The following is a 19,004-nucleotide window of genomic DNA, read 5'->3' as shown; positions in this document are numbered from 1 at the left end:
AACTAAAATATTTCACTATTAATATAAGAAAAATACGAATTAACAGAAAGATGAGTAAGGGAGAAAATTTAAAACAAACAAATATTAAACGCCAATACTGTTAAAATACTGAAGGTGTAATATTAAAACTTTTATTTTACTTAAAAATAAGTAATGCTTGACCTCCTGTTCAATTAATTTTCCCTGGGGGGATCAATAAAGGTCTCTCATCATGAAACGTAAAAAGAAAAATTAGCATTTTTATTTTAAAAACGTAGCTTTTGCTGCATGAAGCAGCTATAAACTGAGAATAAATGAATGTATATTTCCAATATTCTAGTAAATACTTGCTTGAGGGGGCTGATTATTTATGCTGTCACTTAGTTTATGTAAAAAATATTTTTATTTAATCGTTGATAAATTTGTATAAATATTTTTTCAGTTTTATATTATAGGATTTTTTGTAATATTTAGTCAAAATACCAAATTTTGTGTATCATAACTGATTTGTTAAAGCAACAAAAAGGTAAAACATCCAAGTGGTGAATACCTTTTATAGGTACAGTTGGCTGTGTGCTTGTGCTTTTAACCCAACAGTGATTTTAGTCTAAGTGTAGACTAAAAGCAGTTCTGCAAAGAGAGGGACAAATATTTCAAGTCCTTGAAGGCCGCTCTACCTCCAACAGTGACACAATAGTTAAAGGTTTAAGGGACAACTGAGTTGTAGTATAGCTTTTTTTCCTTAGTAACAACATTAGAAATGTGCATTCTGTATTTGCTCAGATTATCTTTGTCTGGATAAATAAAATACAATAAACTTGATCATATGAAAAGCAAAAACAGAAGACATTTGTAATGGGGAAGATACTTTCTAACAGCATTGAATGCTCCTGTTATTCCTGCTATAATCTACTAACTCGTATTTTATTTTGTGTTTTTGTCCAAGTGCACTAGCCTTTGGAGGCAAATTTTCACAAATATATCAGAAAGGTTATTATTATTATTAAATATTATTGTATCATATCAAAAGAACATTTTTTGCATTCCAATGACAAAACGTTACCTTCTTTCACTCATATATTGGTACTTTTATTCATTTTCTATTTGCAGATTTTACCTATGTCTTTTTCTCTAGAAGTCATATGAGTTGGAGTCTAGCATTAGCTCTACATGTGGAAGACCAAACAATGATGACTTAGACTTAACAACTCTGGAAGCAAACAAGTCTGCAGAGTTCAGCTGCTTTTTTTTTTTTGTACATATACAGACTTCATAGCAGCTATAGATCAGAGGGAGGATCGGAGCTCCTCCTTCCACAATTTCTGCCTGAACAAAATCTTTGTTCCACTGGGTGTCAGTTACATTAACAGACCAACAAACGCACAGTAACTTGAACAGGCCCGACTAAGACGAAGTCCAGCATGCAATTTCTCTGCCAATTTACCTCAGCAGGTGGGTTCATTACTTTGGTTTAATCTTCAGATGGTGATACGTTTACTAATTCTTTTGCTATTTATGATTGCAATTGTGTGAAAAAGAAGTTTTAAAAAAGTGTACAGAATGTTCCTTTATACTGATGATTTGTTCTAAAAAATTGCATAAGTTTGTTGCAAACATGTTTCTGTCATCTGACTGTGTTTGCATTGTATTTTACAGAACTGTTTCATAGATGTACATTTTTTCAAACATAAGGACAAAAAGTCTCCAAAGACTATCCTAAGATGTTTGCTGTTATTAGGCGAGGAAATTATTTATTTACTTATTTATTTTGCTTGTTATTTTGCATATTTACCTTGCATTTTCCAGTACAGAATTACTAGTCACTAAAACAGCATATTACAGAGCACAATGCATTCATGTGCTAGAATTGTAGTACTCAAGATTGATCTTAGCGTTGGTATTGTCTGGTCTTGGTCTGGTCTCAGGTTCAGGTCTTTTCTAAAATACTAATCTTAGCTTTTAGTAATTCATCTCTTTAGTTTATCACAAATACCTTCAAATTGCCCAACAATTGTTGGTGGGGTTATTGTGAACTTTCATTTCATATTTTTAGTAAATGTGAGGACACAGAGAAGGAAATGCGGAAAATATACATCACATACTGAACAAATATTTTGAAAAGTAAAATAAATTTAAACCCACTTAGTTTCCAAACTGTAAAAAATAAAAATATTCTCCACTCACTGATTAAAAACTTATTTTCACCTACCACTTACTCACACATCAAAGTAATACTCATGTTTTCATTTCCTGCCCTAACTTAGTGAAGTCTTTGAAATTTTCCATTGTTCGGCAGTCGGCACACACAGGAACACATGAACCAGCGCCTAATGCAGGCCTTTTTTTTGCCAGTGCACAAGGAGAACAGAAACATCAGTCACATTACAGGCACTGCTGGTCACACAGACCGCTCTGAATTTGTGTCAACAATGTGGCCAGACTTCCTTATCATCTTTTAATTCAAATACAGGATAAGATCATAGTGACCAGTAAATGGTGAAAGACTAAACTTATCCTGGGCAGCTACTTGAGCTGTAGCATGTAAAGTTCTCTTGTAGACTTATTCTGCACTCACGTCACAAAATGTAACTTTAGAGTCAGATTCTAAACTAAAATATGAACTTGTAACATCTTAACAGTACAACAAAAAGAGAGAAGCAACTTGTCTGTGCGCCTTTTATGTAAAGAATAAACAAACAAGATTGTATGTAGCGTGAAAAACTTTAAATTCTCACTAAACGGCTGGTAATTTTAAGCAGTCTGACTTTCTTGCAATCTTCCAAAGCGATGTTGATTAGTAGTTTTTCTATATTTCTAAAAGTCTTTTAGGCTTTTGGAAACTATGTTTCTGTCCAGTACCTCATCATGACAGCATTGTGCACAACGGTCAAAAAAAAGAAGAGAAATGGATAAGTGGAGGACAAAGAAATAAGAAAATATGAAGGGTACACCCAATGGGGCTGATAACCACTGATAATCGCCATTCTATGGGATGATAACATCCGACGCGGGTGAAGGGTAAGGGGTTGAAGATAAATATTTAGCTGATAGCATATAACTGGTAGATAAACTGGATATGAAGCTTCTGCTGATGTTCCTCTCACTGAAATCAAATGTGATAAAATGGTAGTACTCTGAAAAAGTTTGAAATCGTTCCTTCTTGCAATCTTCTAAAGTGGTCACCATGCTTTTGAGCACATCTGAATTAAATGACGGCTTGTTACCAGGCCTCTGCAGAACTTTGACATGCTGAGGAGGTAGTTAGTTACTACCAGGGTGGTGAGCCAGGGAGAGCAATAAAACATGCAGAATACTGAGGCTACCAGTCCTTGAGGACTGACTTTGGACACCGCTCATCAACTCAGCACTTGAATGGATTCATTGTCTTTGTAATGTAATGTGTGTATCATCTGCATACTGATAGACATACAGCAAAGGTCCAGAGGATGAGAGTTGTACTCCTTGCCTTGTGACAAGGATTAATAACCGCTGTATGTGAGGCGACACGGCGTAGTGGTAGAGCAGCTGCCCAATTTTCAGTTTATGAGCCTTTGACCTATGAATCATTTAATGTTTGATAAGTGTGTTAACAAACAGGCAAAAAATGTACCTTGTAAATTGTCAGGTCCTTCACAGAAAATATAGAATGAAAGCAGCCAAAGTTTTTTTCTGAGAAAGTATTATTTTTGTCCACCTATGCTGACAGACCAAATTTGAGCCATTTTTGAACTACATAAAATTCTTGTGAAGACCACATTTTGCAAGGCTCTGAAGACAAAGATAAATGTGACTTTTTTCCTTGATTAGTTTTTTTGACAAAATATAAAACAATGATCTCCATAAAAAATATGTTCACATATAATCAGATTATTCCTTTATTCAGGGATAATGCAAATGTTCCTCTCAGATATCCTTGTGTCCCCCAATGTGTAATTTTACAATATTATCTGGTATTTCTATTGTTTTTAGCTTCCTGCAGGTCTCACTCACGCTTGGCATGTTTTTTCATCGTTATCCTGTACTCTGGAGGAGTTTCATCCCTTTACGGGCCTGCTGTGGCCACAGGCCTCGGTTCTGCTTTCTCTGCTGCGCAGACCAGCAGCGTGGTGGGAGGCAAGCAGAAAGCAGTGACTTTCAACAAGCTCATGGTCAACACCGGAAGGGACTTCAATCCAGACACCGGGCACTTCCGCTGCCGCATCCCTGGGGCTTATTATTTCTCCTTTTCTGTGGGGAAGTTCCCCAGTAAGCTGCTCTCTGTCATCCTGGTGAAGAATGGGGAGGAGGTGCAAGCCATTGCTTATGATGACTACCGCAGGATAGGCAGGAAAGTGCAAAGCCAGAGTGTGATGATCAGTTTGAAGGAAATGGACACTGTGTGGCTGCTTTTGCAGCAGAATCCCCAGTATGCTGTGTACAGCAATGCTGGCCCTTACATCACCTTCTCTGGTTATCTGGTCTACCCGAAGCTCCAGCCAACCAGTTACCTCAGCAATCACCTCTCCTCACCAGGTCTGTATTATCCCGATTGCCCACCTCAGGCTGAACCCCAGAGCACAGGTCAAGAGGCGGAGCAGCCGCAGTCAGCCTTCTCAGTGGCTCGGACATCCACTTTCATGGGTCAGAGTGACGGGCACCACAACAAGCCTCCCCTGACCTTTGACGTGGAGTACGTCAACATTGGGGACCACTTCAACAAAACCTCAGGCCTGTTCACCTGCCACTTCCCTGGGGTGTACTTCTTTGCTTTCACAGTGGGGAAGCACCCTCGTAAGGCCGTCTCTGTGAAGCTGATGACCGGGAGCGGGCAGGTGCAGGCCATGGTGTTCGACGAGGACACGTCCAAGAGGAGAGAGATGCAGAGTCAGAGCTTAATGCTGCAGCTCAACAGGGGGGAAACGGTGTGGCTGTACAGCCAGCAGGACAAGCGTTACGCCGTTTACAGCAACCAAGGGAGATACACCACCTTCTCCGGCTTCCTGGTTTATCCGTCTGCAGAAACAACGGCAGACAGAACCGGCCTATAAACAGCTCTGCCATTAGTTCAGTGTGTAGTAAATCGCTGGTTCTGTAGGAAGAGTAAGTAATTTAACATAACTGGAGTTTGTAGAGTTTGCTTTGGTTCCACATGTTGCATTTTCTTCTGGATTAATCCACCAGGTGGTGCTATGAGACAGAGTCGTGGACACTGCCCAGCAGATTCTGTCACTTGAAAATGCAATTTTCTCCAGTCTTTAATATAAAATCTTTTTTTTCCCAACATTTGCTACTTAGGTCCTTTGCATTTAGAAGCAATAAAACAGTGCTTTCTATTCATAGAAAAGTGTTTGTTGTGTGGTCTGAATATAAATGTAAATGATGTATATTTTAATAAAACTGCTTACTTAACACAACATACCATATTGTTTCTTTCAGGGTTTTGTGCAAATAAATACTAAATGAACAAGGACTGGGACCTCCGTACGTGAGATAGGACAGTGTAGAGATGCATGCCAGTGCTCAAGGAGAAGAATCAGAATGACAGGTGGTTTCAGATCTCTGAAAGTCTCAAATAAAAGTGGACGAAATCATTGGATTTGCTCCGTCTCTTTCCAGAGCATCCTGAATACTTGATAAATGTAGAAACAAAGCCACTCAGTTAGCACCACTACCTGCATGGAGTAGTTTCCTACACCTCTGTGTTCTGCCTACCGTTGTCTCCAAATACCTCACTGATAGTGAAAGCACAATCTGCTAACTCTTAGCCTATTTTAATATGAGTAAGAAGGAAAAAAAGGTGCAAAAATTGACAAAATAAATATGCAAAGTGATCCAGAGTTTAGGTCAATCATTTTGCTACGTTGCTATATTTTTTGTTATTGTCCTTTAATTGGTTTTAACAAGTGTTCCTGATAATAGAGGGTTAACTGCAGTCATAAATAAGACAATATATGTTTTTTGAGATTAAATAAAGAATTTATTTCATAAAAGAAATAAATAATTTGGCATTTGAATATTTGAAAACATTTTTTCCAGCCACCCAATAACATTTAGAAAGTTCCACACTTACTAGAAGAAATGTGGTACATTTTTCTATATTTGCTGTAATTAATGCATTCTCTGTTGTATGAAAATGCTTCCCTGGAAATGTCAATTATCAAAGCAAATACATAAAACATACATTTCTGTGCGTAAAATAAAAACAAGGCCATCGTAAAATACTAATCTAAATCTCTTACAACCACCTTCTTGGCTTTGTACAAAATTCCAGTGTTTGTACTTCTTTGCTCATCCATTTTAAATTTCAGCTTTTTAAGCCAAGTATTGATGATAAAACTTGAACATGGAAAAAGCTGCTATAATACACTAATATTTCCTATTTATAAAGTCAGGCAGAACCAAAGCAGACTGGTTGTTTGTCTACCATTATGAACTTGGTTCCACTCCTGGAGCCTTTTAGCTGGAATGTCCATCTCTTCACTGCTCCTTCACTGCTCACCGTGCCTCACTGCACATCCCAGATCTCACAGAGCAGCGGGGTGAATTTGTGGTCGTTCACTCTCCATGATGTGAGCATCTCTGCATGATAGTGGTTGAGCGTCCTCAGCTCCGTCAGGCGGCCCAGGAGGCGAGCAAAGTACTGCGGCTCCTGCGGATGCTGCAAAACACACAGCTTCTTCAGCAGCTCCACCATTGGCTCCTGCAGCCGCTCCACAGCCTGCTGGTCCTTCACATAAGGCCGGTCTACAGAGGAGTACAATGCACTCTAATTATACTGTAAGTTTTGAAGGAGTATGGGTATCAATATGAAAACGTGTAGAACAATAGACGCCATGAAGAGCACTGAATGAAGGCAAAAGATGGCTCACCTGGTGTCAGGATGGTTATTGCAGTGAGGAGAGCCTGTTCCTCCAGCATCATGTGCAGCTCACCAACACTTTTGTAAAAATTAAACAAGGGCGTGATGAATTCTTCTGATATACCTGCAGAAACAAATATGGTTTTTATTATACATTTTACCTAAAGGCTTGCTAAGTGCAAGTGAAGATTTTGATTTGGAGATTTATATGCTTTAGATGTGTGACAAGGAACAAGGAACTGCTTTTATTTTGTGAGCTAAAACCTGTTAAAATTAAGAAAAAAAACATCTCCAAAAACACTCAAATGTCATAATTTTCATTAAATAAATTGAATGCTTATTTCTTTTTTGCTGTTGTAAAATTTCACCTAATTTTGAATCACACTTTAATTTTAAATCATTAAATCAGAACAAATTTAAACAAGCTGATTTTAGTATAAAATGTACTTATTTGGGCAGTAAACTCTAAAAATACATTAGCGTCAGAATTTTCATTGGTTTTCAAAGCAGACAAACCATTTTAAAACTTAGTTTCTGACACAAAAACGTCTTTTGATTCAACAGTTCATGGCTTTAAACTCAAGAACAATTAGGTTAAGGAGGAGAACAATGATCCGAAGCACATCAAGACGTTCACCACTGACAGGCTCAGAAACACAGTGAAAAATAAAGCTAAGTGTTTTCAAAGGCCTAGTCAAAGTTTGGACTCAAATTTAACCAACTTGGATCACGCTTTATCTTAATAAACAAAAGAAAAAGTGTAAAAAAAAACTTTAGAAAAAAGCTTCATGTTCTGCATATTTGTCCAATATTAAAACTTGTTAATGATGAAAGATTTAATTGTGACAAAAAAAAGTGCAAAGTTTTTCAGTCAGGTTCCTGTTTAACGTTTGGGAGCTGTAGAGGCTCCTCGGACTAGCTGGGGGCGTCTGTCCATCCAGAGACATCATTATCATCATCATCGTACTCATCATCATCATGGAGCTTTCAGAAATGCCAGGGGGCCTCGGAGGGAAAGAAGTGCACAATGGCACGTTTGATGTTGTGATAAGAAACAATGCTCTCTTCAGACAGCTTTGCTGCCTTTTTCTCCCTGACTGGCCTTTAGCGTGACTATCTCTTATCCTCACCATTCACTCAGGAGCAGCGCTCAGGGACACACTGACACACACTCACACACACACACATCTGCCATCATCATTGCTGTCTAACTGTCCAGTCTGGTTGACATGATGACACCTCACATACATATCAATGATTCTTAAAAGCAGCAGGTCAGTAAACGATTCAGCCCAGGGGATATTTTTCCAGGCAGTATGTGCGTTTTAATAACCTAATCCTGTCGGTTCAAAAGGGGTTGGGTTTGCTGTTCTTCACCTGGAGCAAAGCAGGCACACCTGAACAGAGTGAAACTGAACCCACACAGGGTAAGTGTGCATGTGTAACCGACACCCAGCCCGGGATCAGTAGGTCAGTGCACATCTCTCCGCTGCATCACACAGATCAAATATTAAACGAGAATCCGACCAGATTTGGCTAGATTCAACCTGACAGACCAAAAGATGGAGGGACAGCTGACATCCAGCAGAAGTTACTACCATCAAGATTCCCATTCATTTCTCATTTACAGGGGTTTTATTTAGACCTACAATAATTCATAACCTGGCAGATTTAGGCTGAAGCTAGTCGTTTAACTTTTCCCTTCTAACTGGAAGTAATATTAAAGTTTTACAGTTGCCTAGCCAGAATTCAAATCTGTAGATAGTAAGGAGTCCTTCTGCCCTCAAAGACTTGTTCATTGCTAAAGGGCACAAAGGGTATAAATAATCAATATATAGCCTGATTGTATTTTTTGTCATGACTGAAACATCTTTTACTTTGGTTTATTGTCTTTCAGTCCTCTGTTTGTTATCAGAAACAACCTTTTTAGCTGAGTGAACATGGTTTGAAGCTTAAATTAAAAATTTGCTTGTTTAACTGTGCAAATCATCTGCAAATAACTTTACAATTAGTATAATAATTTTACACAATAATTTCCTTCGACTCTCTAATAGTTTATTATCTAGTTATCAACCTAATAAATGGCTTTATTGAGCCTTTACTCATAGATTATCTTTGATGCACAGTTTTGGCCTGAACTTTACATATTCCCATCATGAGCATGAATATTATCCCAAGATTAATATTTTGTCACATGTGTCACAAGTTTCACTATGACGACATGCTTATTGTAGCTATCAACAAACCTTTAATGTAATTATGACCGAATAGTTGACCAAACGCTTTGGTAGAACAAGGTCAGAGTAAATATGGTGACTTTCAAGAACAGATCAAGCTTTAGATGTTATTCTCTGCAAACTGCAGCCTTTTGAAAGACAAAAAAATATTGTGGTGGTGTGTGTATATCTATTGGCCTGGATGTATATTTTTCACATGAAAATCAAATTTGCACCCAGTTGATGTGGTTGAAATGAACAAAAGCTGAAATAAATGTGATTCAAATAAATAATTCAAATGTAAAAATAGTCATAATGTTAAAGCTCATAATGAGAACCTGAAATCTTCCGACTAAAACCGAATAATCAGCGGGAAAACATAACTAATCAGCTATAATTGTTTTGATCCATTTAATTTCTAATTTCAACATAGAAGCTGACGTATTTTTCTCTAGAATTGAATTCAAATTTTCAAAATTTATCAAGATCAGGAGAATGCTTCATTTGAATTCAGTGCTTTCAAAGATTTTTCAAGGTTAAGTTGGAAACTCTTCTTTGTTACATCAAGAAAGTTTTAGTTATTTCTCCAGATAAAATCTGACTTTACCAACGCTGTATGTAGTGAGTAAACTCACCACTTTTCCGTATCCTCTCTTCTAAAACCACAGTGTGTCCTTTTGGCATCTTCCTGCTGAAAACTTGAGCTGAACGCAGAAACATGGCCTCCACAGCTGAACCCTTCAGCAGAGCGATCTGATCTTCATGATCCAGAGACAGAAATCCTAACAAAGACATGACACCTTTTTGTTTCTACTACATGCATACTGTGACAAAGTATTTGCCCCCTTACTGATTTTATCTGGTTTTGCTGTTTTGTTAGTATTAAACATTTCAGCACTTTTATATTAGATACAAAACTATCCTCACCCAATAATGAAAAGGTAAATGCCCTCTCCTAATTAAGTCATGAATAAATTAGATTAAGCCCAGTATTTGGACGGCTAAGTTAAATTTCATAAGGCGTGCTTCAGCCTAATTACTGTCAGATCTGTAGAGTAAAGAGATCACCTAAAAAGGATCTGGTTGGCAACATGAAGTAGGTAAAAAAAAAGATCCAAAAATGCAACTCATCCGGATCCAAAGAAACTCAATAAGTAAATTGAGGCTGGAATACAAAACAATTTCTAAGACAAAGGCTTTTTTTCCACAGCTCTGTGTAACTTTGTGTTTCGCCAAAATTCTCTGATTTACCTGGAATATTCTTTGTAAACTCCACCAAAACCTGAACTTGACTTGTTGCGATTTCGGTCAAGAGGAGAAAGTTTTCCTCTGTGCTGTACTGTTCTTGTAGCTGGAAGGAAAAGCAACAATAAACTGATTATTTATTCTTAGTTATTCCTCATAATGTGAATAATTCTATGTTAGGCTGAACAAATACCAGCTTTTTGGTAACGTCCTGGGGGATTTGATGTTTGTTGTAAGCTTCCACTATGAGCTTCACGAGTGCATCTTGCTCTTTAGTAATTGCCACCTTTTCCTAAATTTGAAAACAAAAACATTTTATTTGCCTCATCTACATTTCTCCGGGACTCGAGAAGATGCTGTGTTTACCTTTGACAGCTTGGTGGTTGAGGTGACCTGCTTGTTGTCCGCACTGTCCACCCCCTCTGTCTCGTCTCCTGTGGACCGCCCCGGGGAGGTCTTGGTGTTCTTGCGAAGCCTTTTGGATTTACACTGGATCTCTGTCAGCAGACCTGTAGGTATCAATGAAAGCTTCACTTTCTGAGTTAAATACCTCACAGATTTGTATCCAGAGCAGCTTTAAAAAAACGAAACAAAATCACTTAACTATCCCTTACAAATATCTATCAAACACATGAATTCATTCAAGATCCCAGTTACTATATAGTGAGCACATACTCTTTTTACTCTTTTTATATTTAATTACACACTCAAATATGGAATGGGAATTTGAAAAAGTACAGTAATGATAGAGAAAAAAATTCACCTCTTCATTTTTTCCCTGCCTAATTAGTTAAGCTCTTACCGCGGGGACAGATAGTATCATGAAGGCCTTCCATGCTGCAATATTGATCACAGCTGCACTGAAGTATTAATGAGCAACAGGAGTCCAGTTTATCCTTCAGTGCTTTTGTACTGCCAACTATTAACAGAACTCACAGCTGGTTTCTGAAACTAACGTTACCAGGGAGAAAGCTGAAGCAACTCTTTCAGTGTCCACATGCTGATTAACGATGTTGATCTTTTATAGGTAGTACTTTTTGCTTGACGGCTTTCATTAAAGAAAACCAAACAAAAGCTGTGTCATATGTCATAAATGACACATTATATCCTAGGATAATTAAGTAGACCATGTCAGAATGGAGAATGAGGATTCACCTCTCAGCTGTCCACAACTCGTCCAGTATCATATTTGTTCAATGCTGATTTAAATATGTTTAAAGGTCTAGCTGTCATCTCTCCAAACCTGCAGCCATACTCACACTCTGCCAGCATGCCCATCTCCTTGCATTTTCTCAGCCTGCACTCCTGGCATTTCCTGCGCATGTACATGTCCATCTCACAGTTGCCGCCACTCTTGCATTTGTACACGGCGTTCTTTGTTATGCTTCGTCTGAAGAAGCCTGAACATAAGCAGAGGAGGACGGTAAACATCACATAATGCATTGCATTGATTTGAGTTTAAAACAGTTTGAATATCCACCGTTTCCTGGGTATTGTTTTTTATATTTGAAAAAAAAAAATCACTTTTTAAAAAAAATTATTATTATTATTATTATTATTCATTGGGGATATAATCATCCTTACGTTTATTTATTAGAACAATTATTACAAGTCAGCAGTCTGATTGCTATCACCTCATTATTTAAAGGGCCATGTGTTAATTTTAGAGATAAGATAAGATAAATCTTTATTGTCATTGTCACAAGGACAACATTAGCAGTGTATGAACAATGCTGAATAAAACATTTGTTGCGGATCAAGTAACTCTTTTAGTTACACTCCTACACACTGTCTATCTTTGCTTTTAAACATTAAGTAATTATAGTAACAGTCAATTAAAAAACATAAGTCAGCATTTCTTTTATTCTAATTCTGCAGATTTTACAGACACTGCACAACGTCTGATAGCCAATGTGTCATAATCTTTGCCTTTCTGTTTTGGTTTATTTTAGTGTTTGTCACCATTTGCGTTTTATATTCAGTTTATGTTTTAATTTTAAGATATATTATGCTTTTGCTCTCTCCATTAGTATTTTTTGTACAGTATTTAGCTGTATATTCAGTCATATCTCCGATTTTCTTCCCTTCCCTCCCGGCTGCATCCAGTTTCAAATCAACCACCTGTTCCTTGTTCAGAAATTAACTCTCCAACTTGAATATCTCAATTGCTAAAATCCTCCTCTTTACCAGCCTCTTTCCTTGTATTTATCTTGTAATTTATTATTTTGGATTCCACCTAAGCAATGCAAGCCTGGTGGGAGCACAAGTAAAGCCTGGTGGCCCGTCAGGCTTGCAATACACTGGGGGAAATCCTGCACCTGCTTTTTGGGTCCTGCTCTTCATAGTTTCATGATTCAATGTGTTTCTGACAAAATCGTAATAAATATTTTTAATTTTTACACAGTGGCGTGATAGCAAGTGGCTGCATTCGTTTGAGATGAAGTTCTTGTTTTGCACACATTCTATCCAAAAACCAGCTTTAACTGGTGGAGAAGTGGAACACAGCCTTGTTTTCTTTACTCACTGTTGTGAAATGTGCTAATCATCTGATCATTATAGCTATATTTAAATGGACCAGCAGTTTCCTAATGATGAATACCTATTCTGGGCAGCAACAGGTGAAAATGCACACAGATTGTTGTTTTTTAGCAACTCTTCAGTTTGAACTCGTCCTCACCTCTGACCTCAATAAAGCACTTGTTCTAACAGTGGTGGGGGTGCTGCCCGCACTGCGGCTCAGGGATTACGTGACACGCAGCGCCGTGCGCAGTGCCCTACAATGAACTGTACGCTATGTAATGTGTTTTGAGGCAGTTGACCAAAATCCCGGACGATTTTTAAATTCCCCCCGGACATCTTTTTAGGTCTGAAAAGTAGGACATGTCCGGGAAAAAGAGGACGTCTGGTCACCCTACAACAGCGGTACTTGAACCCAAGTTTGAGAAGCAAGACTGTTAGGCTGCGTTCACTCTGCAGGCTGAAGTGACCCAATTCCGATTTTTTTTTTTTTTACGTAATGCGACCTGTATCTGATCTTTTCATGACAGTCTGAACAGCACAGGTCGGATTCTTTTCGAATGCGACCCAGGCCAGTTGCATATCCGATACGTATCCGATTCAACGTTCAGGTCACATTCGTCCGAACTGAACGTCACTGATACTGGACAAAGTATCTCACTATTCTGCGCCCTGGTACGCGCAAGGCGTCGGACCATAATGAGGATTAAGATGTTAATATGCTGCTCCGGTCGGACAACAACTTCAAATACGTAAGCTATGCTCCACCGTTAGCCTCCATGTTTACTTCCGCAAACACTGAGCACTTCTTCTTTTTGGCAGAACACTGAGAACGCTGACGCTATTGCGCCCTCTACTGCGCATGCGGGACACTTTCAGGTCCTTTGCCCGTTCAGACTGCAGGACACATACAAGTCGCAAATGTGTGGCAGGGTGAACGGCCCCGGCAAAAACCAAAAAAAAAATCCGATTTGACAAAATATCGGAATTGGGTCATTTCAGTCTGCAGTGTGAACGCAACCTAAGTGTCTCCACAGTGATGGCTGTCTCCATGGCAACATACCAAATGCCAGATTTGCAGAGTCCTTGGATTGAAGTTTCCTGTCCCTCTGGGCTCTGAATCTGTACAGCTCAAGCTCTGCTTGTCTTATTAACGCTCTACTGGTCCAGCCTGTCAGATTAGGTGAGGTAGATTATATTTCTATCTGACCATTTCAATTTCAGGTGCGCGACTGAACCGAACTTTGTGGGATTTACAAAAGCTCTTTATAACCTAACACTGCCTTTAGACTTCTCCACAACTTTCTCCCTGACTTCTCTGCTGTGTTTCCTAACCTTCGTGATGATCTTTGTTCACTAATGCTCTCTAACAATCATCTGAGATCATCACAGAGAGAATTTCATCTGTAAAAACATTGAAACACTAAGATAATTTCCCACCTGTTTTCCCCAGTGATTTGCCACTTTGTGTTTTTCTATCGCCTAAAATCCAAATTAAATATTTGATATTTTGTGATTTTAAATGATGAATAACTTCAAAATGAAGATCTTGGCAAGGGACTGTATTACCATGTGAAATGTGTTTAAAACTCAGTTGCATGCGGCTGTAATATGACATTTTACCTAAAAGCTCAACGACATTTGCCCTATATTGGAAATGTCTGTTCTTCATATCTTTAGACCTTTAGAGCCTATTTATGACAGCAGTGTTTATTTCTACAGTCCAAACATCTGGGTAAGAATCATATGTGTGCATGAGGCAACAGTAGAAAGAATTACACAATATTTAGAAATCTGTGATTAAATGTCCCACCTGAAAGGACTTTTCTTTTCTCTAAAGAAAATCAGTTTAGCTTTATAAAAATGCCTTGCCCATTTCCTCAGGTGACTGCTTTTCAAGATTTTGAAACGGCAGTTTAAAAGTGCTTGTATAACAAGCACTAAATGCTGTTGAGTGAATGTTTAATTACCTGCCAAGGACAGGAAATAAATCCATTCAGCCTACGACATTGGTCAGGTTTTAACCGACTGATGGTGACTTTATGAGAATAAAACAACTAAATGACTGTACGGAACAGAGGGAGTGAGCACTTTACGAGTTTTCCCTCAGTTTACAAATTATTAACTGGGTGAAAGCACCATTGCGACCTTCAGCAGCCCCGCCCTGTGTTTTTATTGCATTGTGAATTCAGTGGGATTCCTGTCGAACGGCAGGCTGAAGGGATATGAGTGTAATTCCACACTGCCATCCCGGACAATGCCAGGAGTGTGCTAGCTGACCTGTGCTGCCGTTTCACCGAGAATAGACTCAAGTCTTCTCGGTAATGGCGCCCCGATTGGATTCCTTCTCACCTTTCTCCTACACAATGCACGAGCAACCCGAGCTTGGTCTCATCACTGCGTGTCATTGTGCTTAATGACGTCAGAATGTCTGGTCACTGTCCTAAAGTTAATGAGTCAAAGTGTTAGTTTGTTGCTATATTTGATGGGTCTAACCCGCTTGACGTTGTCCGGGGTCCGGGTTTTCCCAAAGTTAAATATGGTCACCCTACGCTGTTGGTACTTGAGCTGCTTAAGTGGTACTCAAACAAATGTAGGTATTATTTGCAACAACTCTCAGAATCTGTTAATTTAGACTTTAAAGTTTTAATGTCAGAGGCATAATTAAACCACCTCCTTATTTATGCAGTGAAGATGTATGTGAATTTTATACACTTTACAAAATAATATTTTATGGTGCTTGGGGAAAATGTATTGGCTGAAGCATACTCATGTCTTAGAAAGGTTAAAGTTCAGCTCTGAACCCAACTGAGAATCTGTGGCAAGACTATAAATTTGTTGTTCACTGACCCTCTTTAGCCAATCTTAAAGAATTCAAAGAATAACGTTTAAATATCTTTCTTCCTCAGCCTTTAAAACAAAATGAGGACCTCTTGTTAAACTACACAGGGATAAAGGATAACACAAGACTTTCCCACAGTGCTGTATCTCCTATGGAAACTCCACACACCTTTACATCCTTCACAGGTGAGAGCGTTGTAGTGGTATCCAGAGGCCTTGTCTCCGCAGACCACACACAGTTCCTCCCCCTTGATCCTTCCAGGTTGATTCAGGTGTCGGTTCCTCTTGCAAACAGCTGGCACAACAGAAGAGGCCTCATCCATTTCAGTCCCATAGCTGCCCTCCAGGGGTCCTTTCCTCAGTTCGTATAAGCCCATGTGTGAGTACCATTCGTCTCCACTGAATGGAGGGTAATAGTTCTGAGAGGAGTAGTATGGAGTGGCGGACATGTTTGGCTCCAGGTTTGGATACTGCATACTGGGGTAAGTGGTGAATGGTAGGATGTCAGGGTCCTGCAGAAGAGGACTGCCTTGATCTGCCAGTATGTCTAATGAATAAAAGAAGAAAGGTTTTAGAGAAAAGCTCAATGGTGATTACATATTGTGGTCCAGAACAACAATAAATTAATCACTCTGCTCAGTTTCGCATCAACACCTTCACTTGGTCATTCTTAATATGGATATGACTCATTTTATTTTTAACACATTGCATAAATAGACAGCATTACTAGCGCATGATGGGAAATGTAAAAAAAAATTTCCCCCCAAAATGACATGAATAAACTGAGATCAAACTACCAACATTTTTCCATTCTGACAAAAGTTGGCAACAGGTTATATCTCAGTTCATTAAAATCAATTTGTTTTAGTTAATTATTATGCATGCTTTTATTTCCGCATAATTTATCACTTACCATTATACAACAAAATGGAAAAAAAAAAACACCCTGACATTTCATCCTAGGCTTGGAAGGATTTTTTTTTTTGTTGGTCAATGTGAAAAAGACAGTTTATAGACTGAATGTCATAAACAGGGTTTTAAAATATCTTTTTTTTCTCAGCTTAGACAGTAAATCATCAGTGCATCCATCATTGTGAGATGAATCAAATGTAGTCCTTAGGCTAGTTATGGAGATAATTTTTTACAGCAGCTTTAATGGTAGAGACCATAACATTAAATATAAATGTGGAGTTTAAGTGTCAATGGAAGTTGAATACTGAGACATAAACAATGAACTGCTTATAGTCAGTTTAGACGATATTTCTCTGTGGTATGACTCCAAAAATAAAAACGTACAACCAAATGTAAGAAAACAAAACTACTTCAGGCAGAATGTAATAAAACATGAGTATCTGATAAATCTTTATCTGGGGGAGATCATGACCGCGGGGATTTGTGCATAAAAATTAGATGACAGAACATGGAGTCCTCATAAGCTTGAATTAAATAACTAAAAAAACTTTTTAAGTAGAACAACTCCAAATAATCCAACCGATTCTGACAATGAAACAGGAAATGCTAAAACTAACAGTTTAACTAGTACACTATAGTTTAAGTGATAACTACAGTGTAATTGCAGCTGACAATGTTAAAATCACAACCTGAAGAACCTTGTCCCAGTAAAATCCATCAGACTTGCTGTCCAGGTAATAATCAATCTATCAAATTTTATTTGTATAGCACATTTCAGCAGCAAGGCATTTCAAAGTGCTTTACATCATATCAAACACAGAAACACAATGCAACATAGAATCAACAATCAAAACACGACATTAAGGCAGGTTCCATCAATAAATTTGTAATTGATTACGTTTCAAATACAATCCTAAACAGGTGGGTTTTTAGTCGAGTTTGCATCCATAAAAGATTTACCTGTTACACTCCTACTGTGTTATATGGAACAAATACCTACTGCTATTTTTATTCCCACTCACGCTCACAGTCACACAGTTTAAAACGATGTAGACAGCATTTTAATGGGCTTCTGGCACAAGGTACACCTCTTTCACGGAATTTCGAGCAGGGACTTCGCCGTCCCTCACGGATTTTTGTGCAATTCTAAGGAAACACACAAAATACCATAAAGCCACAAATGATTAACAACCCGCTCACAGTACATTGTGTCTTTCAGACAGGCAATACAGTAACATTACACCAAACAAGCTGACACTAATTTGCTCATAAGGATATTAATTCATAATGAATTAACTTCCAGGGAAACTTATTCAACACAGAGAAACAGCTTCAGAAAATCAGCAGAGCTAAGACCTTTCCTCACATGATATTTGTTGAGAAGGATGAATCACAAACCTCTGGATGTCTGAGTCTGGACCATGGCCGTCTCCATGTGACCAGACGCAGACTATTCTGAGTCTTTACTCTCCCACCTCCCCAGTGCTGGTTTGTAGTTTGGCCTTTTTCTTGAGTTTTAACAGAAAAATCATCTCCTACTCCAAGGTGTCGATCTGACACCTTGCTAAAGATGTGAAAACATCTTGCTGCCTGGTTGAGAAATGCTGAGGGGGAGCAAAGGTTGCTGGAGCTATTCATTAACCACCCAGTTAAGATGTCTTCACATCATTACAGGTAGCTGGTTGATTCAGGAGTTTGGGAGCAAACTGACTGCTACTGTATGATGGCTGTATATCTGCTGGGTCACTTATACATTTGGACAGGTGAAGAATCCCAAAATATTTGCCTTGTAGCTGTGTCGTGTGAGAAACTATTTGTCAGATCTGCTGAATTTGACTAAATAAGAACAAAAGAAGATGGGAGGATTGTTAATTTCTTCTTACTGACCTGTCCTTGTACAGAAAGTCATATACTGTTATTGCTGTAGGCAGAACCGCCCTTCAGCTCCTTTAGGTTTTAGTCTTAAGGCGCTCTGCTGGTTTATTGTGTAAAGGGTGTGCTCAGAGGTTTGTGTAACACGGCTTTTCCTGGAATAAAAGCCGTGTTAGTATTACCCTCTGTTCACAGTTGTGTAGATAAGACTTAGATTTACCTACGACTGATACTACAAATGAACTTTCTGATTGTCTCAGAGGAATTTTAAGCTGGGATGGTATTGATTTTACTTCAGGTTTATGGATATGACCTAAGCAAAATATCTTCGGATCAGGAGGTAATGGTAGCACTCTTCGTATCCATTGTTAAACAATTTAACAATATAGACTGAAATAAATAGGTGTGTTGTTGGTAAATCTATTTAGAATGTTAAAGCTGAGATTTATTCATGTTTTCAACTCAGTGCTATTGTTAAGATAAGAAAACACAACATTGTACATGGAATGTCGTTGCCTGTTTCTTTCAAATCAAGTAGGTCTATTAGGAGGAGAAGAAATAAAGGCAAAAGGTGTGATAACATG

At 38.4% G+C, this 19,004-nt stretch overlaps 2 protein-coding genes and 1 long non-coding RNA gene across 4 annotated transcripts in view; 2 read left to right on the top strand and 1 right to left on the bottom strand.

Moving 5' to 3' along the window:
• The first annotated feature begins 1,291 nt into the window (after positions 1 to 1,291).
• c1qtnf13 (C1q and TNF related 13) lies at positions 1,292 to 5,350 on the top strand. Its single transcript, XM_028031195.1, has 2 exons — positions 1,292 to 1,431; positions 3,949 to 5,350. Exons 1-2 carry the CDS (start codon positions 1,401 to 1,403, stop codon positions 5,004 to 5,006), a joined length of 1,089 nt encoding a protein of 362 aa, XP_027886996.1. The 5' UTR covers positions 1,292 to 1,400; the 3' UTR covers positions 5,007 to 5,350.
• A 560-nt stretch (positions 5,351 to 5,910) lies between these two features.
• The window catches only part of nr1h4 (nuclear receptor subfamily 1, group H, member 4), a 17,106-nt gene continuing 4,012 nt past the window's right edge, over positions 5,911 to 19,004 (bottom strand). The window contains exons 1-9 of one of the 2 annotated variants that reach the window (XM_028003669.1): positions 17,947 to 18,144; positions 15,806 to 16,183; positions 11,538 to 11,678; positions 10,645 to 10,787; positions 10,472 to 10,570; positions 10,285 to 10,384; positions 9,669 to 9,815; positions 6,828 to 6,941; positions 6,464 to 6,702 (exon numbers count right to left, since the gene is read on the bottom strand). In XM_028003669.1, coding sequence (XP_027859470.1) covers positions 6,464 to 6,702; positions 6,828 to 6,941; positions 9,669 to 9,815; positions 10,285 to 10,384; positions 10,472 to 10,570; positions 10,645 to 10,787; positions 11,538 to 11,678; positions 15,806 to 16,183; positions 17,947 to 17,983 — 1,398 coding nt within the window. In that variant the 5' untranslated portion in view covers positions 17,984 to 18,144. Of the gene's footprint in view, positions 6,703 to 6,827; positions 6,942 to 9,668; positions 9,816 to 10,284; positions 10,385 to 10,471; positions 10,571 to 10,644; positions 10,788 to 11,537; positions 11,679 to 15,805; positions 16,184 to 17,946; positions 18,145 to 19,004 lie in introns of those variants that run through there. The other variant, XM_028003659.1, reaches the window with a different exon arrangement.
• The window catches only part of LOC114135949 (uncharacterized), a 7,952-nt gene continuing 7,536 nt past the window's right edge, over positions 18,589 to 19,004 (top strand). Inside the window, exon 1 of the long non-coding RNA XR_003593702.1 lies at positions 18,589 to 18,760. This is a non-coding gene — a long non-coding RNA (uncharacterized LOC114135949). The remainder of the gene's footprint in view (positions 18,761 to 19,004) is intronic.

Source organism: Xiphophorus couchianus, chromosome 2 (genome assembly GCF_001444195.1).
Source record: "Xiphophorus couchianus chromosome 2, X_couchianus-1.0, whole genome shotgun sequence".
Taxonomy (NCBI): domain Eukaryota; kingdom Metazoa; phylum Chordata; class Actinopteri; order Cyprinodontiformes; family Poeciliidae; genus Xiphophorus; species Xiphophorus couchianus.
Note: the sequence above shows the minus strand (reverse complement) of the source record. Positions and strands in the feature narration are given on the sequence as shown.

What these genes read in the sequence shown, in the direction of transcription:
- c1qtnf13 (XM_028031195.1), top strand. Translation starts at nt 1,401, where the DNA reads ATGCAATTTCTCTGCCAATTTACCTCAGCAG. An exon ending in CTGCCAATTTACCTCAGCAG is followed by an intron (nt 1,432 to 3,948) that starts GTGGGTTCATTA and finishes TATTGTTTTTAG; the next exon opens with CTTCCTGCAGGTCTCACTCA.